The 19,438-nt window shown below is 38.9% G+C and overlaps 1 protein-coding gene across 2 annotated transcripts in view; it reads right to left on the bottom strand.

Moving 5' to 3' along the window:
* rab3gap1 (RAB3 GTPase activating protein subunit 1) overlaps nucleotides 1–19,438 on the bottom strand; it is a 132,200-nt gene that overhangs the window by 37,503 nt on the left and 75,259 nt on the right. For both annotated transcript variants that reach the window (XR_013963262.1, XM_080753427.1), the window contains exon 19: nucleotides 6,985–7,212. Coding sequence is in view for 1 of the 2 variants with exons in the window: in XM_080753427.1 (XP_080609553.1) it covers nucleotides 6,985–7,212 (228 nt within the window). In the remaining variant the exon portion in view is untranslated. The remainder of the gene's footprint in view (nucleotides 1–6,984; nucleotides 7,213–19,438) is intronic.

Raw genomic sequence — 19,438 nt, 5'->3', positions numbered from 1 at the left:
CAACGGAGATCGAGAAAATCACGGTGAGCTAATGACCTGGGAAAAAAAAAGAAAGAAAAAACAACGGCGCTGTCCAAGAAGGAGGGGCGGCGGGCTCATGTTTATAAACATAATATTATGTCTCAGATCACAATACAATAATAGAAATTTCACGGCTAATCTACCAACCACCATTCTATTTCGGACGGCAAAGTGTTAAAGGGGAAGTACAATGTGTGATGTCATCAAGTTGTAATTTCCAATACAAACCCCAAAATCAATCAACACAGAAGGGGGGGAACTTTTTTCTATTTCCACACAACTCCTCTAAGGTATATTAATGACATAGTTCAATATTGAAAATGGGTGGTCTTCCCCTTCAATGTTTTGTTTGTAGCCCTCAGTAGCAAGGCAAAGAGACACGACCAGGCTGCCTCTTCTACAGAATGTGTGTTACCAAGTTGCTTATTATTCTAACCTATAATGTTTACAGATACATATTTTATTGTGCTCATTAAGTTTACAATGTGTAATACATAGTTTGGAATTCATCTTGAATGAGATTCAAAACGGGGTAGCTCTTATAATTAAAAACAGCTGTGTTTGGAGGAATGCCAGCAATGGGAAACAAACAGTTGAATGTAATCAAAGGTTCATTATATGCGTTTATATATCCTGTCTATGTCATCACGCAGCACGTTTCTGTTCACAGGAAATAATTAAGAATGGCCTGTTTAGGGACCTAAGTACACACAAAAAGTGTTTGTTTTCTATTTTTTTAGCATCTAGTGTTACGAATGCCCATATGATTACCCCGGATAAGCTCTAAAAGTGGGAAAAACATGTTTGTCATTCAGTGGGTCTTTAGACGCACAGTCTGCGTTTTTAAACACCTTTTAAAACACCTAGAAAGAAGTCAGTCTTTTCTTTTCTGAAGCTTTCTAAAGCACAATGCAATACCTAAGCCTTTATTAGACATCGAGAACAATGTTGTTCAACGGGACTCCCCCCCTCACCCCCACCCCCCAACAGGAAAACCCTTCTTAAGCCAGGATAACAGCCGTGGCCTGGTTGTGTCTGAACAGTCTATTGGGTGTTCCTCAAACCTCCTCCTAGCCAGCCCTTCTCAGCCAGTGCTCTGTGTCATCCAACAGTCTATTGGGTGTTCCTCAAACCTCCACCTAGCCAGCCCTTCTCAGCCAGTGCTCTGTGTCATCCAACAGTCTCAACATTCTCCCAGTAAGCCGAGCAGCCCTCGCTCCAACCGGATGCTTAATGAGTGTTTTCCCCCAGTGAACCCCCACAGCCATGACTCCCTGAGCAAGCGAACACAGCATTTTTTATACACAAAAGCCGAGCGGATCAGGCTGGGGCGTAAGACAGGGGGCAAGACAGGCTCAAATCCTCTCAAATCAAATTGATTTAAAGCACTTCTTAATCATGGATAATAATGGTAAGACTAATGCAACCATGATGCACAATAGAGAGCAAGGGGAGAATGGCCAACAACGTAAAGTAGTTTACCCAAGGGTCCGCTGCTGGCCTAGTGGTCCAGGCGCATACCACATAGGCTCTATGCCTGACAGTGTGTCTTGTGTGTACTGTATGTATGTATGTATGTATGTATGTATGTATGTATGTATGTATGTATGTATGTATGTAAGTATGTATGTATGTATGTATGTATGTATGTATGTATACGTATGTATGTATGTATGTATGTATGTATGTATGTATGTATGTATGTATGTATGTATGTAAGTATGTATGTATGTATGTATACGTATGTATGTATGTATGTATCTATGTATGTATGTATGTATGTATGTAAGTATGTATGTATGTATGTATGTATGTATGTATGTATGTATGTAAGTATGTATGTATGTATGTATACGTATGTATGTATGTATGTATCTATGTATCTATGTATCTATGTATGTAAGTATGTATGTATGTATGTATGTATGTATGTATGTATGTATGTAAGTATGTATGTATGTATGTATACGTATGTATGTATGTATGTATGTATGTATCTATGTATCTATGTATGTATGTATGTATGTATGTATGTATGTATGTATGTATGTATGTATGTAAGTATGTATGTATGTATGTATACGTATGTATGTATGTATGTATCTATGTATCTATGTATGTATGTATGTATGTATGTATGTATGTATGTATGTATGTATGTATGTATGTATGTAAGTATGTATGTATGTATGTATACGTATGTATGTATGTATGTATCTATGTATCTATGTATGTATGTATGTATGTATGTATGTATGTATGTATGTATGTATACGTATGTATGTATGTATGTATGTATGTAAGTATGTATGTATACGTATGTATGTATGTATGTATGTATGTATACGTATGTATGTATGTATGTATGTATGTATGTATGTATGTAAGTATGTATGTATGTATGTATGTATGTATGTATGTATGTATGTATACGTATGTATGTATGTATGTATGTATGTATGTATGTATGTATACGTATGTATGTATGTATGTATGTATGTAAGTATGTATGTATACGTATGTATGTATGTATGTATGTATGTATGTATGTATGTATGTATGTATGTATGTATACGTATGTATGTATGTATGTATGTATGTATGTATGTATGTATGTATGTATGTATGTACGTATGTATACGTATGTATGTATGTATGTATGTATGTATGTATGTATGTATGTATACGTATGTATGTATGTATGTATGTATGTATGTATGTATGTATGTATGTATGTATGTATACGTATGTATGTATGTATGTATGTATGTATGTATGTATGTATGTATGTATGTAAGTATGTATGTATGTATGTATACGTATGTATGTATGTATGTATGTATGTATGTATGTATGTAAGTATGTATGCATGTATGTATGTATGTATGTATACGTATGTATGCATGTATGCATGTATGTATGTATGTATGTATGTATGTATGTATGTATGTATGTATGCATGCATGTATGCATGTATGCATGTATGTATGTATGTAAGTATGTATGTATGCATGTATGCATGTATGTATGTATGTATGTATGTATACGTATGTATGTATGTATGCATGTATGCATGTATGTATGTATGCATGTATGTATGTATGTATGTATGTATGTATGTATGTATGTATGTATGTATGTATGCAATTATGTATGTATGTATGTATGTATACGTATGTATGTATGTATGTATACGTATGTATGTATGTATGTATGTATGTATGTATGTATGTATGTATGTATGCATGCATGCATGCATGCATGCATGCATGCATGCATGTATGTATGTATGTATGCATGCATGCATGCATGCATGCATGCATGTATGTATGTATGTATGTATGTATGTATGCATGCATGCATGCATGCATGTATGTATGTATGTATGTATGTATACGTATGTATGTATGTATGTAAGTATGTATGTATGTATGCATGTATGTATGTATGTATGTATGCATGTATGTATACGTATGTATGTATGTATGTATGTATGTATACATATGTATGTATGTATGTATGTATGTATGTATGTATGTATGTATGCATGCATGTATGTATGTATGTATGTATACGTATGTATGTATGTATGTATGTATGCATGCATGCATGCATGCATGTATGTATGTATGTATGTATGTATGTATGTATGTATGTATGTATGTATGTATGCATGCATGCATGTATGTATGTATGTATGTATACGTATGTATGCATGCATGCATGCATGCATGCATGCATGCATGCATGCATGCATGTATGTATGTATGTATGTATGTATGTATGTATGCATGTATGTATGTATGTATGCATGTATGTATGTATGTATGTATGTATGTATGTATGTATGTATGTATGTATGTATACGTATGTATGTATGCAAGTATGTATACGTATGTATGTATGTATGTATGTATGCATTTATGTATGTATGTATGTATGTATGTATGTATGTATGTATACGTATGTATGTATGCATGTATGTATGTATGTATGTATGTATACGTATGTATGTATGTATGTATGCATGTATGTATGTATGTATGTATGTATGTATGTATGTATGTATGTATGTATGTATGTATGTATGTATGTATGTATGTATGCATGTATGCATGTATGTATGTATGTATGTATGCATGTATGTATACGTATGTATGTATGTATGTATACGTATGTATGTATGTATGCATGTATGTATGTATGTATGTATGTATGTATGTATGTATGTATACGTATGTATGTATGTATGTATGTATGTATGTATGTATGTATGTATGTATGTATGTATGTATGTATGTATGTATATGTATGTATGTATGTATGTATGTATGCATGCATGTATGTATGTATGTATGTATGTATGTATGCATGTATGTATGTATGTATGTAAGTATGTATGTATGTATGTATACGTATGTATGTAAGTATGTATGTATGCATGTATGTATGTATGTATACGTATGTATGTATGTATGTATGCATGCATGTATGTATGTATACGTATGTATGTATGTATGTATGTATGTATGTATACGTATGTATGTATGTATGTATGTATGTATGTATGCATGTATGTATGTATGTATACGTATGTATGTATGTATGTAAGTATGTATGTATGCATGTATGTATGTATGTATGCATGTATGTATGTATGTATGTATGCATGTATGTATGTATGTATGTATACGTATGTATGTATGTATGTATGTATGTATGTATACGTATGTATGTATGTATGTATGTATGTATGTATGTATGTATGTATGTATGTATGTATGTATGTATGTATGTATGTATACGTATGTATGTATGTATGTATGTATGTATGTATACGTATGTATGTATGTATGTATGTATGTATGTATGTATGTATGTATGTATGCATGTATGTATGTATGTATGTATACGTATGTATGTATGTATGTATGTATGTATGTATGTATGTATGTATGTATGTATGTATGTATACGTATGTATGTATGTATGTATGTATGTATGTATGTATGTATACGTATGTATGTATGTATGTATGTATGTATGTATGTATGTATGTATGTATGTATGTATGTATACGTATGTATGTATGTATGTATGTATGTATGTATGTATGTATGTATGTATGTATGTATGCATGTATGTATGTATGTATGTATACGTATGTATGTATGTATGTATGTATGTATGTATGTATGTATGTATGTATGTATGTATGTATACGTATGTATGTATGTATGTATGTATGTATGTATGTATACGTATGTATGTATGTATGTATGTATGTATGTATGCATGTATGTATGTATGTATGTATACGTATGTATGTATGTATGTATGTATGTATGTATGTATGTATGTATGTATGTATGTATGTATGTATACGTATGTATGTATGTATGTATGCATGTATGTATGTATACGTATGTATGTATGTATGTATGTATGTATGTATGTATGTATGTATGTATGTATGTATACGTATGTATGTATGTATGTAAGTATGTATGTATGTATGTATGTATGCATTTATGTATGTATGTATGTATGTATGTATGTATGTATGTATGTATGTATTAGGGCATTCACAAATAGTGATTTTTAGTATTTGACTATTCGACCCAAAAGGTATTCGATTAGTCAAGTATTCGACAGGTGAAATATCATATTTTTGTAATCTAATAAATCATTAAAACGCTCTTTTGCAAGCCTTGAAAACAACCAGCAATTAACGGGTTATGTGTTGTAGGCGGTACAAAAGGCGGGGTTCGTGAACTAATAGTCACCGTTTGGCTGTGAAAGGTTCTTACTGTGGAAGCCTAACTCAAGCAGCAGACCTACAAATGCACAATGCGTTTGCGGATAGACGCGTTGTGAGCTTGTAGATCAGCTATTTTTGACACGCAACACTGTCTTATGACTGAACATAGCATAAACATGCTGCGACGAACAAGTTCATTTTACTTGGAAAAACTCCGAAAATGACTGTTCAAGCCTATGCAATACCATGTTCAACAACAATCACATTTATACTGTACGTTTTATACTATACGAAAATAATATTAAAAGTAATATTGGCGAATATTCGACTTTGATATACCGTACTCGAATAGTGATTTGGTATTCGAATACTTGAATATTCGGTGAATGCCCTGGTATGTATGTATGTATGTATGCGCTGTGAGCTTTTATATCTGCTATTTTTCAATAGTTAAAGCATAAAATAATGGTTAAAGTATGGTAAAGTATGGTAATAACGTGCAACAATGCGTTCCAGGCATAGACTGTAAAATACATGGACAAAGCGAAGCCATTGGTTTCTATGCAGCGCAAATGACGCATTTTGGGTCCTTGGCATGGGTGTTGCTGTTGCCATCATGATTGTAAAAGCACCAGTAGTACTTCCCTGGCCATACCTTCCCTGGCCGTACCTTCCCTGGCCGTACCTTCATAGATTGTAAAAGCACCAGTAGTACTTCCCTGGCCGTACCTTCTCTGCCTCCTTGGTGTCACCTGTTGCCATCATAGATTGTAAAAGCACCAGTAGTACTTCCCTGGCCGTACCTTCTCTGCCATAGATTGTAAAAGCACCAGTAGTACTTCCCTGGCCGTACCATCATAGATTGTAAAAGCACCAGTAGTACTTCCCTGGCCGTACCATCATAGATTGTAAAAGCACCAGTAGTACTTCCCTGGCCGTACCATCATAGATTGTAAAAGCACCAGTAGTACTTCCCTGGCCGTACCTTCATAGATTGTAAAAGCACCAGTAGTACTTCCCTGGCCGTACCATCATGATTGTAAAAGCACCAGTAGTACTTCCCTGGCCGTACCATCATGATTGTAAAAGCACCAGTAGTACTTCCCTGGCCGTACCTTCATAGATTGTAAAAGCACCAGTAGTACTTCCCTGGCCGTACCATCATGATTGTAAAAGCACCAGTAGTACTTCCCTGGCCGTACCTTCTCTGCCTCCTTGGTGTCGTCGAACAGCCTCCTCTGGCGGCGCGCGGGCACGGCGCGCGCCGTCTCCCAGGCCTCCACCCACATGTTCCTGGGGATCTGCATGCGGGCGCTGAGCCCGCCCCGCACCACCGCCTCGCCCTTCTCGTCCACCACCTCCTCCTCCACGTAGTCCCGGGGAGAGTACCAGCGCACAAAGTCCTCCAGGACGCAGCCGGGGTTGGCCGCCTGCGGGGGGTGACAGAGAGGACAGAGCTGTCACCATTACACATTTAAACTGACGATTAATCCGTTTACAATGGCAGCGGAAAAGTTTATCTAATGAAGTTTATCTATAAATGAAGTTTATCTATAAATGAAGTTTATCTATAAATTAAGTTTATCTAGTGAAGTTTATCTAGTGAAGTTTATCTAGTGAAGTTTATCTAGTGAAGTTTATCTAGTGAAGTTTATCTAGTGAAGTTTATCTAATGAAGTTTATCTATAAATGAAGTTTATCTATAAATGAAGTTTATCTAGTGAAGTTTATCTAGTGAAGTTTATCTAGTGAAGTTTATCCAGTGAAGTTTATCCAGTGAAGTTTATCTAGTGAAGTTTATCTATAAATGAAGTTTATCTAGTGAAGTTTATCAAGTGAAGTTTATCTAGTGAAGTTTATCTATAAATGAAGTTTATCCAGTGAAGTTTATCCAGTGAAGTTTATCTAGTGAAGTTTATCTATAAATGAAGTTTATCTAATGAAGTTTATCTAATGAAGTTTTTCTAATGAAGTTTATCTAGTGAAGTTTATCTATAAATGAAGTTTATCTAATGAAGTTTATCTAATGAAGTTTATCTAATGAAGTTTATCTAGTGAAGTTTATCAAGTGAAGTTTATCTAGTGAAGTTTATCTATAAATGAAGTTTATCCAGTGAAGTTTATCCAGTGAAGTTTATCTAATGAAGTTTATCTATAAATGAAGTTTATCTAATGAAGTTTATCTATAAATGAAGTTTATCTAATGAAGTTTATCTAATGAAGTTTATCTATAAATGAAGTTTATCTAATGAAGTTTATCTATAAATGAAGTTTATCTAATGAAGTTTATCTAATGAAGTTTATCTATAAATGAAGTTTATCAGTGAAAATGAAGTTTATCTAGTGAAGTTTATCTATAAATGAAGTTTATCTATAAATGTTTATCCAGTGAAAATGAAGTTTATCTATAAATGAAGTTTATCTAATGAAGTTTATCTATAAATGAAGTTTATCTATAAATGAAGTTTATCTAATGAAGTTTATCTATAAGTGAAGTTTATCTATAAATGAAGTTTATCTAATGAAGTTTATCTAATGAAGTTTATCTAATGAAGTTTATCTAATGAAGTTTATCTATAAATGAAGTTTATCTAATGAAGTTTATCTAATAAAGTTTATCCAGTGAAAATGAAGTTTCCCCAGAACTACAGTGTGTTGCCCTTCGGGGCAACCACACTAATGAGGGCACTGATTTAGGCCTAGAATTATTGAATGCTTTAACTATTGAAAAATAGCAGATCTACAAGCTCACAGCGCGGCACTCGTGAACTTGTAGATCTGCTATTTTTGAAAAAGTCGTGAAAATGTGTGCAAATCTTATTTTTTAAGCGAACGTTTGTAACTCAAATTTTGCTTCTGGGTGGTCCCTGGAACTAAATATTTTGAGATGGGGGTCCGTGGCCAAATACATATCATTTTGGGGGTCCTTCACATGAAAAGGTTTGAGAACCACTGACATAGTAGTCTCTCAAGAACAGACTAACTGAGCACCAGTTAAGTGAAAAGGACCTTTTCTTTGACGATGGCTGGCCAGATTGCTGACATAGAAACATAGGTTTTTCAAAAAAATCTTAGAAGGATTCAAAAGACACTTATAAAATCGGGTCAAAATTTTAGTTTTCACGATTTTTCAAAAATAGGAGATCTACAAGCTCGCAGCGCGGCACCTGTGAGCTTGTATATCTGCTATTTTTCAATAGTTAAAGCATAAAATAATGATACACAATAATGTGTACCCGTTCTGAATGGATTAAACTGACGATTAATCAATTTCCAATGGCAGCGGAAAAGTTTATCCAGTGAAAATGAAGTTTCCTCAGAACTGCAGTGTGTTGCCCTTCGGGCAACCACACTAATGAGGGCACTGATTAATGTGAGGAAGAGTGTTCAGTAGGGCACTGATTAATGTGAGGAAGAGTGTTCAGTAGGTCACCCTATTAGTCCATGGGCCACACGAGATGTCGGTATCCGAAAGGTGGCAAATGTTACCATGCATTTTTGAAAAGCTCTATATCTGTAGATTATATTTTGGTATGATAACCCTTTCTGAGACACAGCTAAATTGGTGTTATCAGCCGCTAGAGTTGGTGTCCCATTAACTTTACTATACAGGGAAAAAAGCAAAAAATGTATCTGCTTTAAGTAGCATATGAGGGGTCAAACTAGGCTTTTTTCATGATTCTGAATCCATTGCAAGCATCCCTTTCGCACGAAAAACATTCCTTGGGCTAAAAACGGCCAATGAATGTTTTTCATGCAAAACGGATGCTTGCAATATAATCTACATATATAGAGCTTTTCAAAAATGCATGGTAACCTTTCGTTACCTTTCGGATACCGACATCTCGTATGGCCCATGCACTATATCACTCTGTGTCAGACCCCAGCCTACAGCAGCGCCGACTGGACTCCAAACTGGCCCTCACGGTCCTGATGCCTGTTCCATTCCATTAACCACATGAACGCTAGTGTAGTGCCACTACTATGGGCCCAACATTCTGCCATAATAAGGGTATCACACAGCAGGGCCGGCTGCAGGATGAAATGACTAAGGGGGCTGTTTGTGAGGGGGCACATATCTTTTATATAGGCTAGTTATAATGAACATTCTTTTTATTATCTATAATACCTACAGCAGATGCCAGTTTTTGGGAGCTGAAATAACAGCCGCTGCTACTGCGCTGTGGTTTAGGTGATTTTAAATTGCGGATTAGACGGGAGTTGCGCTGCTGCACCAGCTGCGGATTATAATAATCTGATAATTATTATACGGGGCAACTGTGTTTCAATACTGTTATTGTAATCTCTATGACAATAATAATTATTCAGCCAATATTTGTGTTGTTTTGGATATTTTCTTGACTTTACATAGAATATAAACTGAGGGGGCACAACTTGCAACTGAGGGTGCAATGCCCCAGCAAGCCCCCCCGTAGCACCGGGCCTGTCACACACCGTCGAGTCTAGTCAATTTTATTCATACAATTTAAAAATTAACCAAGCTTGACCTAAGTGCAGCACGACATAATAGCAAAACAATATGTATACAAGAAAAAAAAAGTTACACAAATAAATAGGGCTGGAACTTTAACTGATTAATTTGATTAATTAATTATAAACAATAAAAAGCAATAAAAAAATCAAACCTCGGTTCGAAGTGAAGCATGAATTTTTGTGTTCTAGAGCTATGGAATCTGTGTTCTAGATCTATACATTCTGTGTTCTAGGTCTATACTTTCTATGTGCTTTAGTTCTATATTTTTATGAATTCTGAATGAATGAATGATTTTGTCTGGAGGGCCAAATTGTCATGTGAAGCTTGACCAATCCTCAATTCTGCATGCACGGGACATGTACGGGACAGACAAAGCCACTCCTTGAGAATATATGGGAATCCTCAAAAAGAAAACATGTACGGGACAGACAAAGCCACTCCTTGGAAGCGGCTTTCACCGTTTAAAAAGATTACGCGTTTTAATCACACTTCAGGCGTACCGACCCATACCGGTGCACCGACCAACAGACGACAAAAACCCCGGCACACGCAACGGGAGAAGAAGCAGATCAGACCGCTTTGCTTATTGGCCCAGTGGATGGGAAAATGTAGATTTGGAAAAAAACGTCAAGAAGAGCACCGCAGGAGACAGACCATGGGGAGGGGGGACGGACCCCCTCCTGCCTCCTCCTCTGGAAACGAGCCCACCTGACACATCCATCCAGTAGAACTTTTACTAGTGTTTGACCTTTACACGCTGTGTGATGTTCCAGCTCTGTGTGTGTGTGTGTGTGTGTGTGTGTGTTTGTGTGCGTGTGCGTGTGTGTGCGTGTGTGTGTGATGTATATTTCTGGAACTTTTTCCTCACTCTCCCGTGGGATAATTAATGAGGAGTGGAGTTTGGGGAGGGGGGGAGGCCGGGCGGGGGAACAGGCGAGCGAGCGAGCGAGCGGAGCGTGTGTGTGTGTGTGGGGGGGGGGGGGGGGGGGGAGGGGGGGAACAGAGAGACAGTTGGCTGCCGTGGGAGCGATTGATGACAGGGTCTAAAAAACCCAGCGATGTCGAGGAGACCGGAGCTTTTTCTCCGTAGCCCCAGGGGGGAGCAGGGGGGAGCAGGCTGCTGCTGCTCATGTCCTCCCTTCAGGAGGAGGTGCTGCTGCATGCGTGCAGGGCCGTCACAAGGGGGGGGGGGGGGGGGGGGGGGTAGTGGGACTGAGTTACTAGGGCCCAAGGAGGTGGGGGGGCCTTATAATTATTTTATACTTTAGCTATTGAAAAATAGCAGATATACAAGCTCACAGCGCGGCACCGAGTCGTGAAAGTTGTGAAAATGTGTGCAAATCTTTGAATATATGTATTTTTTTAAGCGAACATTTGTAACTCAAATCTTGCTTCTGGGGGGGGGGGGGGGGGGGGGGTCCCTGGAACTAAATATTTAGAGATGGGGGTCCGTGCCCAAATACATATCATTTTTGGGGTCCTTGACATGAAAAGGTTTGAGCACCACTGACATAGAAAACATAGTTTTTTCAAAAAACCTTAGAAGGATTTGAAATATTCAAAGACTTGCACAGATCTACAAGCTGTATATCTGCTATTTTTCAATAGTTAAAGCACAAAATAATGCCTAATGATGTGTTCCCAGTTCCCCCTATGAAGAGCACTCATGGGGGGCCCACGGTGAATCCTTGTACCCAGGGCCCAGAATTTGGTGCGACACCCCTGCATGCCCAGTCGTGTGTCTGTCTGTCTGTCTGCATGCGTGTGCGTGTGCGTGTGTGTGTGTGTGTGTGTGTGTGTGTGTGTGTGTGTGTGTGTGTGCGCGTGTTGAGAGCCATGTTAGTAGCCTCTTCAGATTCAGATTCAGATTCAGATTCCTTTATTTACCATTGTGTATCACACATAGGAATTTGCTTTGGCAACATACAAGTGTGCATTCAATATTTTTTTCACAAGTAACATTAAACCAACAAACACAAACAACACCGTGCAGAAAATAAATAATAAATAATATATATAAAGTGCAGTAGTGTTCGGTAGTGCGACATATTGCTGATGTCCCTAAGGGGCAGGGGCAGAAGGAAAACCAGCGTCATCAAGCAGCCTGGCGGCTGAGTGGAAAAAACTGTTTTTGTGGGCTCTGTCTTGGCCCCTAGATGCTGCATCCTTCTCCCAGAGGGGAGCAGGGTGAGCAGGCCATGGCCAGGGTGGGAGGGGTCGGCCATGATCTTTCTTGCCTTTCTTGCCCTCTGTCGGTTAGAAACCTCTTACGTCCCAAGCTGTTACTTTTTCCAAGATTCAAATTCAAAAAGCATCAAAGGTAATGTGTGACGCTGTAATACAGTGGCTTTCAACGCTTTTCATATCAAGGTACATTATTTATTCTGCATTTGAGCCACAGAAGAACCATTAATGAGATTTAGCCTCTCAGACCCAAAACTAACAGAGTATTTTGTTAGCGTCGGATAAGATTTGGATGTTTTCTACAGTCTCTAATCATGTAGACTTCTCGTAAATTAAGTAATGCAGGTGTTTAACAATAATTTAACTCTTGAGAGCATAAAATATAACCAGAGTTAAAGGACAACTTTGTTTTTTTTACAACAAGGGTTCATATTTTAGATTGTAAGTAGAGAAAAGAAAAGATGAGTGTTAAAGTGATCCCTGGCTAATACGACAAATATGCCTTAATACATTATAATAGTCCTCTATAACTACAATGTAAAATTAAAAACACCTAAAATATTTTATTTCTCCTAGAAATAACAAATCTTTCACTCAATAGGGGAAATGCCTGTCGCAAGTTGATGATGTCATAAATGTCATGTGTGATCTATCCCTATGGAATTTACGGCATGCATGTGCAAAAAACACATTTGAAATATTGATTTGATGCTCACATTAACCATAGGAAATATTAAGTTAGTTTTTATTTTCACATGCATGCCATAAATTCCATAGGGATAGATCACACATGCCATTTATGACATCATCATTCATCAACTTGCGACGGGCATTTCCCCTGTTGAGTGAAAGATTAGCTATTTCTAGAAGAAATAAAATATTTAAGGTGTTTTTAATTTTACTTTGCAGTTATAGAGGACAATTATAATGTATTAAGGCATATTTGTCGTATTAGCCAGGGATCACTTTAAAATGTTTTCATTTACTGCTTTCTATTGTTTTAGTGATTTTAGTATTTTGATTTCATTGGGTGTAGGGTAGGCATGCGTACAAGTGGCTAAATATGTCTTTTTAGACACAATAAGCCAGCAATTGCTTTGTTCACATCTGCCCAGAAAGATTGTGGTGCATCTTGTGAATGGGCTTATTGTGTCTAAGAATACATATTTAGGTGCATGCATGCCCCCAACCTGGGGGCATGCATGCAAATCAAAATCGTTAAAATCAATAAAACGACAGAAAGAAGTAATTGAAAACATTTCAACACTAATCTTTTCTTTTCTCTAATAACTATCTAAAATATGAACCCTTGTTGTAAAAAAACAAAGTTATCCTTTAAAGATCCATAAGAAGGGTCCATTAATTTGGTTACCAAACGCTCCATCATTTAGCTGGGGACCACCTGGAACGCCCCTCAAGGACCACTGGTTGAGAACCACTGCTGTAGCACTGTATAAGATCAAGTGGGTGTTCATTTATGAAACACAAAAAGTTAAAAATATGGAGATATTAACCCCCCCCCCCCCCGACAGCGGTGTACTGCGCGCGTCTACTAGGTGGAAACCAAAAGGGGGGCTTCTGTTCGGGGTGGATCATCCTCCAGAATGCTCGGTGCTGGCTGTCATATTCCTAAATCACACCATTCATCATAGGCATCCTGTGACTGCTCTGTGCCCGGAGGGAGCTGGTAATTAAAGCCAAAATGCCAGATTATGCTTGGCTAAGCACAATTACAAGCCCGTTCTCCGTCGCTAAATTTAGAGGCCATTCTCCATGCTTAAGGTATCTAGACCGGGTATGCATTATTGCGTATTATTATTCTATGCTTTAACTATTGAAAAATAGCAGATCTACAAGCTCACAGCGCGGCACCGAGTGCCGCGCTGTGAGCTTGTAGATCTGGTATTTTTTTTTAAATCGTGAAAATTAGAATTTTGACCCGATTCTGACCCGATTCTATAACTGTCTTTTGAATCCTTCTAAGTTTAAAAAAAAAAAAACTATGTTTCTATGTCACCAGTCTGCCTAGCCATCGTCAAAGAAAAGGTCCTTTTCACTTAACTGGAGCTCAATTAGTCTGATCTTGAGAGACTATGTCAGTGGTTCTCAAACTTTTTCATGTGAAGGACCCCCAAAATGATATGTATTTGGCCACGGACCCCAATTTCAAAATATTTAGTTCCAGGGACCACCCACAGAAGCAAGATTTGAGTTACAAACGTTCGCTTTAAAGGTGATACACCATGCATTAAACGTTTTTCAAAAGGTTTGAGGCTCCTGAATAGAGAGCCTCTCTAATTTTTGAATGGCTCTCAGAGCATTTCAGCTGCAGTACCACCTTTGGCCTGAACTGCGCCACCCCCCCCCCCCAAAAAAAATCTTTTTGAAAACATTTTTTTTTTTGAAAAAAAAATCTTTTTTTGAAAAAAAAATCTTTTTTGAAAAAAAAAAAAAAATCTTTTTGATTTTTTTTTGATGATGACGTCACAATCGGCAGATGACGTCACAATCGGCAGCAAATCTGGATAGCCTGTTTTGAGAACCCGTGGGATACTTTTAACCTTCGCCTTCTCAAAACCAGAGAAAGACACAACGGTCAGAAATGGGACTTTGTGAGGATAGAAGGTGCTAGTTAGTGGGACCCCAAAAAAAGGTTTTAAAATAGGAAAAGTGAAATTTCATGGTGTATCACCTTTAAAAATACATATATTCAAAGATTTGCACAAATTTTCATGACTTTTTCAAAAATAGCAGATCTACAAGCTCGCAGCGCTGTGAGCTTGTATATCTGCTATTTTTCAATAGTTAAAGCATTCAATAATTCTAGGCCTAAATGGGTTAAGGAGAGGCCCCATTTTATACCGCACGGTACCTGAGTGAGTACACAGGATTCACACTATACACCTTCCTGTCTCAAACTCTTGAAATTTCTTTTTTTCCCCCCTCTCTCTTCTCTCTTATTGAACTCGGTTGCTTTGTGAGTAGAAAGGAAGCGACGCAGAAAAAAAGAATACTCTAAAAGTAGAGCATTTAGTGGGGCAGTTAAAAAAGCAGGGCACCGTAATGCGACAGCACAAGTTTTCTGTGCCCCGCCCCCTTAACATCTCAGGTGGATGCCATTTGTCAACTCCGGTTGGAAGGGGTGGGGGAGAGGGAGGGGGCAGAGGCGGGTTTAATTCCCTCCAGAATTGCCCGCTAACGGTGCCCTCAACTTAAAGCTCTGCAGAGAGAATTCTACTCAGCATAAAAGCGGGAGAAGTGTGGCCTGGTTTACAGTGGAACAGGGTTCTTATGATAATCGATAAGACTCCTGTGGACCCATCCAGATGACATGCTGCTTGTTTAATACCAGAGAACTTTGACTGTTTAAAATAGACAACCCTGGCCCAAATCAAATTTGGATTAGGTTAGAGGGAAATATAACCAAATCTTATTCTTTTAAAGGAAAATGTAAATCAAACCATTTATTCTTAACAACCAAGTTATAGCAGAATGTTGTGTCAAGACACCGTGACACTGTTAGGGCAAGTCAATAAATCCTGTGTTCAGAACCCATACTGTAGTCATGTAAGTATGAAAACTATACAATCTGTGACAGAAAATGTCAGAGACCTATGCAGTACATCAATCAATGAAATGCCTTGGTACAGTAGAGAGTAGTTAGAACCTTTCTTTCTAAAGCAAGAGGACGCTCTGATAGATAGCGCCCTGCGTAAAACTCTTTTCTTAGTCCCACTCCCATTGGATCTCTTACCACTCCCACCCACTCCCATTGGATCTCTTACCACTCCCACCCCAGAGCAGTATAATCAGAGAGTGGTGTCACCGCGGGGTCAGAAACAGCGCTGGTCACGTGGTTCATTGTCACTTTACACCTCATAGACTTCAATGCATTTTGTAAACTTCCGGTTCGCCGTTTGTCACTATACGCCAATAGATGTGTGCGTAGAAGACCTGGCCCCATGAAGTGAACGGGAGTGACGCAACTCTCCATTCTAGGGCTCTGTCCCACCCACTCCCATTGGATCTCTTACCACTCCCACCCACTCCCATTGGATCTCTTACCACTCCCACCCACTCCCATTGGATCTCTGACCACTCCCACCCACTCCCATTGGATCTCTGACCACTCCCACCCACTCCCATTGGATCTCTGACCACTCCCACCCACTCCCATTGGATCTCTGACCACTCCCACCCACTCCCATTGGATCTCTTACCACTCCCACCCACTCCCATTGGATCTCTTACCACTCCCACCCACTCCCATTGGATCTCTGACCACTCCCACCCACTCCCATTGGATCTCTTACCACTCCCACCCACTCCCATTGGATCTCTGACCACTCCCACCCACTCCCATTGGATCTCTGACCACTCCCACCCACTCCCATTGGATCTCACTGACCATTCCCGTCCGTTCCCACCATGGTTTCTTTCCTGAATGCCTGCCGTTCATTTCTGACCACCTGCAGCAAAATGTAAGAACCGTCTCGTCCCACGATATTTCCAGTGGGGGGAGAGAGAGAGAGAGAGGGAGAGACACACACACACACACACACACAGACAGAGAGAGAGCGCGAGAGCAAGGGCACAAATCTGCTTGGGACAAAAATTTTGAATTCATTAATTCTTACGAATTCATCAATTTCCTCAAAACTTTAACACAGCTGTCTTTGAGCAATGTACACATACACTGCCATGGACGACTTAAGTTGTCAAACAGTTTTTCCTGTGGTTTACAATAGACTGCACTCTCCATCACCCGTGAGTGATGCAAGGACTACATTTCCCATGATGCAACCGGAAATGACGTCATCCCAAAATTCTCTGCTCCATCCACTTCCATTTACATGGATTTAGAAAAAAATGCATCCATCTCGGATTATTTTCCCAGATTGCATTCTTGGTCAAAACAAGCCTTTTTCTGAAACATAACTAAAACACGGATGATCACGGTTATAATTTTTCCGGAATTCTAATTCAGTTTGTTTTAATTCGTTTTTAGAGCGGGTTTGCTTAGTTTTAGTTGAATTTTAGTGTTGGTTTTAGCATTTTTCACAACTTGGGTTATTTGTGAGGTGCATGATACAAAAAGGTCAGAGTATAGGTGGTTGCACACTGCACTGCGTGTTTTCGTTGCGTTTTGGAAATCCGAAAGCCATAGGCCAGGGAGAGAGAGAGGAAAGGGAGAGAGAGCAAGGGACTCAGTGCAACAGCTGCGAAAATCGGAAAAAATCAACCCTGGTCCGAAAATAAATACGAAACCGGCGGCAGTGTGCAAACGTCATTGACAAAAAAAAAACATTAAAAAGAACCCCAGGTTCTTTTTAATGTTTTTAATTCCCTAATTAATCCATGCACTATACCGTCTGTTGTGCCATCACCCACCCTCTGTGAGCACTTTTTAACATATTTTATTGATAAAATTGCAACCCTTAGATCAGCTCACACGCCTGCCATTCTTTCCCCAGTTCCTCCCCTCTGCCATGCATCTCTTGAGAATTTTGACCCTATATCCCTCACTGCACTGTCGGATATAGTCAGTCACCTACGCCCCACAAACTGTCCATCTGATTGTATTCCCTCTCGCCTTCTTAAAGATGTTTTTAGCTCTGTCGGTCCTACAATTTTATCAATCATTAACACATGTCTCATCACAGGTTGCGTCCCAGCTGTCTTCAAACATGCTGTGGTGCAGCCTTTAATTAAAAAAAAAAATCTGGACCCCTCTGTCTTATCAAATTTTAGACCCATCTCCCAGTTGCCTTTTTTATCGAAGGTCTTAGAAAAGACAGTGTACGCACAGTTGCAGCAGTTTTTAACCACCCATGGTATTCACGAAAAGTTCCAGTCTGGTTTTAAACCAGGCCACAGTACAGAAACGGCACTCTTAAGAGTTTTTAATGATCTCCTTTTAACTGTAGATGACGGCTGCCCAGCTGTTCTGGTTCTTCTTGACCTGACGGCTGCATTCGACACGGTTGACCATAATATTTTATTATCTCGCCTCGAACAAAGTATAGGCATCACTGGTACCGCCCTGCAGTGGTTCAAATCCTACTTAACAAACCAGAGTTTTTCCGTGAAGCTTGGGGAATTCTCTTCTAGTAAGGCCCCTCTCACCTGTGGGGTCCCCCAGGGCTCGATCCTGGGACCCATTTTATTTTTACTGTACATTCTGCCCCTAGGAGAAATCATAACACAACATAATATTTCATTTCATTGCTTCGCTGATGACATTCAAATCTACCTGCCCCTCAAGTCAAAATACAACGACCCAGCCTACAACCCACTACAGTTACTGCAAAACTGCCTGGCAGATATTAAATCATGGATGGCCTCAAATTTCCTTAATCTCAATGACAGTAAAACTGAAATTATCACCTTTGGTCTACACTCTCCTATCCCCCCCTCTGACATCCTTGGTCCCCTTAGTCCATACATTCACTCCTCCGTTAAAAACCTTGGTGTAATTTTTGACACAGCTTTCAAATTGGACAAACAGGTTAGTTCTGTCATCAAAACCAGCTTCTTTCACCTCAGACTTTTAGCAAAAATCAAACCATATTTATCCCATAACGACCTTGAGAAGGTTATCCATGCTTTCATTTCCTCTAGGTTGGACTACTGTAACTCCCTGTATGTCGGTATAGATCAAGCACTACTTAGACGCCTACAGATGGTCCAAAATGCCGCTGCCCGCCTCCTCACCGGCAAAAAGAAACGTGACCATATTACACCAGTCTTGGCTTCACTCCACTGGCTCCCTGTCCGCTTCCGAATTAATTTTAAGATTCTTATGTATGTTTTTAAAATTAGGAATGGGACGGCACCCCCATCACTCTCAGAACTCATTTCCGACTACTCCCCAGCCAGAGCCCTGAGGTCCGCTGACCAGTTGCTGTTGACTGAGTTAGCAACAAACAGAACAACTAGGGGTGACCGGGCCTTTGCGGCAGCTGCCCCTAGGCTCT

This window comes from Nannobrachium achirus (genome assembly GCF_963921795.1).
Source record: "Nannobrachium achirus genome assembly, chromosome: 22".
NCBI lineage: Eukaryota > Metazoa > Chordata > Actinopteri > Myctophiformes > Myctophidae > Nannobrachium > Nannobrachium achirus.
The sequence above is the reverse complement of the archived record's forward strand: the minus strand, read 5'-3'. Positions and strand labels throughout refer to the sequence as shown.